This window comes from Pteropus vampyrus, unplaced genomic scaffold, assembly GCF_000151845.1.
Source record: "Pteropus vampyrus isolate Shadow unplaced genomic scaffold, Pvam_2.0 Scaffold53, whole genome shotgun sequence".
Classification (NCBI taxonomy): Eukaryota; Metazoa; Chordata; class Mammalia; order Chiroptera; family Pteropodidae; genus Pteropus; species Pteropus vampyrus.
This window is the reverse complement of record NW_011888834.1, coordinates 5,032,532-5,035,332: the sequence shown is the minus strand read 5'-3', so window position 1 is coordinate 5,035,332 and position 2,801 is coordinate 5,032,532. Positions and strand designations below refer to the sequence as shown.

Below are 2,801 nucleotides of genomic sequence, written 5' to 3'. Positions count from 1 at the left end.
TTATTTTATTATTTATTTTATTTTATTTTTATTTTATTAGCTTATAGGCCAGAGTCTCAATTCTTCAATAAAGTTATCCTTCTCTTTGAGCATTTGACATTTCTCCATGATTTTAATGTTTGGGGCCGAGAGGCAGAACTATTGTGTGTAGAAATAAACCAAAGAAAAAAAATGGGAATTCAACAACCACAATGGAGGTGTGAAGAGAGCTAAAGAAGAGAGGTAAGGGCACTGAAATTATTCAGCTCACGCAAGATAACTCGATGAAGAAAATTCTTTCCAGTTCTTAGCTTACTCTCCAACAAAACTTGGTTTGATATCTATTTTAAAAAACTTGCGTCACTTTAAGAACCGTGATTTTCAAATTTCTTTTGTCCCACTGATTCACAAAGTGGTAATGTATTAACTGGAGCTCAAAGAACTCCAGTACCCCAACAAGGAGTAATTTAGGAACTGGAGAAGCATGTCCATAATTGTTAAGCTGTTAAAATGAGATGGGCTTACATTAGACGAGTAAGAATTCAAATTATATACAGATAACAATGACTTAAGGAATTCACTGGCTGTTTTTACCAAAACTGAGGTATAATAGATTAATAAATCTGTAAGTTTTTGAATCATAATAGAACTTACCTTGATCTTAAAAGATGAAGTATAAAGCTTTTTCTACTTAGACTTATTTCATACAACAATTCTTCTTCATAAGTTTCCTGAAAAACAATATCCGTTACATGACTTAAATATGTGCTCAATTAGTGTGTATTGGGTAGGTGGAGGGAAAAATTACAGGTTTTTCACAGTCTACCCAGCAGCCCAGCAGTCCTTTTAGTCAAAATGATTAATACTGATAAAGCCAAATTTATAAGAAAGCTAATATATGAAAGATTTTGCTTTCAAGCTATTCTTAATTTTTTTTATGGACTTTTTCTAGTTATAAAATAACGTAAAAGGAAATGAAAAAATGCATATTGTCCTCTTATCCGAAGACATACAAGTTACTCTATGTCCTTGCAGTTCTACTGAATCAGTAAATCTTCTGTTGATGTGTTTTAACAATTTTGTGTACACTCTTTTATAGCTTACTTTTTTATAGCTTACGTATCTTCACAAGAAAATAAATCATGACCATGATCATGTTTCTATTGTAATAAATGTTCATTTATAGTATATGTTTTATGCCTGAGAAGCGCAATGTGAACTTATTAAATCTACAACTATATCAGAAATTTGATTTAAATTATTCACTATGGTTAGAATTTCATTGTAAATAACATGGAAAAAATGTAAAGTTTTTGGTAAATGATAATCAGATAACCATAAAGAACAGAAATACAAATTAAGAATTCTTTAGAAATTTATAGCAGTTCTTGTTTTCTTGCCTTAAATATTGTCATTAATAAAAGTCTTTCAAATAATAAAATAACATAAAGTGAAAATTTTTCTTTGATAACAATTGGAATTGATATTTTCTTTTGTCTGTTTAGTTATTGGTAGATTTGTATACAAATCTCTATATCCTTTCACCATTTTCTTTTCTGGCATTTTATTTCTTTATGATTCATAAAAATTCTTAATAACTTAAGGATTTACAGTTCTAGGCCATATATTTTATGCATTTCTTTAGTTTATTTATGGTTCATTTGTTTGTTTGGATGTACATTCACTTATTTATTTGGGCACAGTGATAATATGGAAAATACAATAGTGTATAAGTTAGAGGTCACTGCCTTCATGGAAGCTACAGATTTGCAAAACAAACAAACAAACAAACAAACAAACAAATATAAGAATATTATAAGCATCATAATAAGAGAAATGCAGTGACTGTATCAGGAATATTGAAAGAAGTCAGTGACTGACAACAGTACATGCAAAGGTCCTGAGGTAGGAAGGAACTTGACATGTTTGAGGAACAGAGAGACATTCAGTTCTGCTGGAAAGTCAATGTAAGATGAGTAGAAATGAGAAATGAAAAGAATAGGAAGGAGACAAATTTTAAACAGCCTAATAAGTCACTTAAGAGGATTTAGGCTTTATCCTAAGGGCAAAGAGAAGTAAAAAGTTTAGGCAGAAAAATACAGAAGTATGGTGTTTTAGGTGGCTTAATTATTATGGACAATGGATCAGCAGAAATCATGACTGCAGGCAGAAAAAGCACTTGAAGGATGTTGATAGAATACAGGTGATTTGGGCAGGGGAATGGCATCAGGAATAAGGAAGAGTAGATAATTTTGGAGACTATTTACATGCCAGAATCTACGAGGCTTAGCGATTGATGGGGAAGGCAGAACAGAGGCGCCAAGGATTACTTCAGGTGTCTGGCTGGTTTATGCATGCCACTGCCTCGAGGAGGATCTTCTGACTAGGGGCGGCTTTGAGGGAAGGAGAGGGGAGTTTTGTGTTTAGAGAATATGAAGTGTGCATTCGTCAGGGCTTTTCAATTGCAAGTTTAACATAAAAACTGAACTTTATTATAAAGACACCGTATTCACGGTGGGTAGGCAATAAACAGCAGTTCAGTCAATAAGAAGGGTTGAATCCCACTCTGTAACATGATGACCTTCATGTGTAGATATGTGTGTGTGGAACAGAATGGTATAATGAAATATTTTTGAAATTTGAATGTTTGAATATAGATTTTATACTACCTAATATTGAGAAACTATTTTTAATATGGTCCAAGGTGATAATATTACCTTTAATCTCGTCATTGATATTGTGTCCATAAACAGAATTTTTAATTTCATTTTTTATTTTAAAATTTTATTTATTTTTAATTCATTTTAAAATTTATTTTTTAT

At 31.4% G+C, this 2,801-nt stretch overlaps 1 protein-coding gene across 1 annotated transcript in view; it reads right to left on the bottom strand.

The window, feature by feature from the left end:
- The window catches only part of ADAM7 (ADAM metallopeptidase domain 7), a 52,117-nt gene that overhangs the window by 45,974 nt on the left and 3,342 nt on the right, over positions 1–2,801 (bottom strand). The window contains exon 3 of the mRNA XM_023530768.1: positions 634–710. Within this exon, the coding sequence (XP_023386536.1) occupies positions 634–710 (77 nt within the window). The remainder of the gene's footprint in view (positions 1–633; positions 711–2,801) is intronic.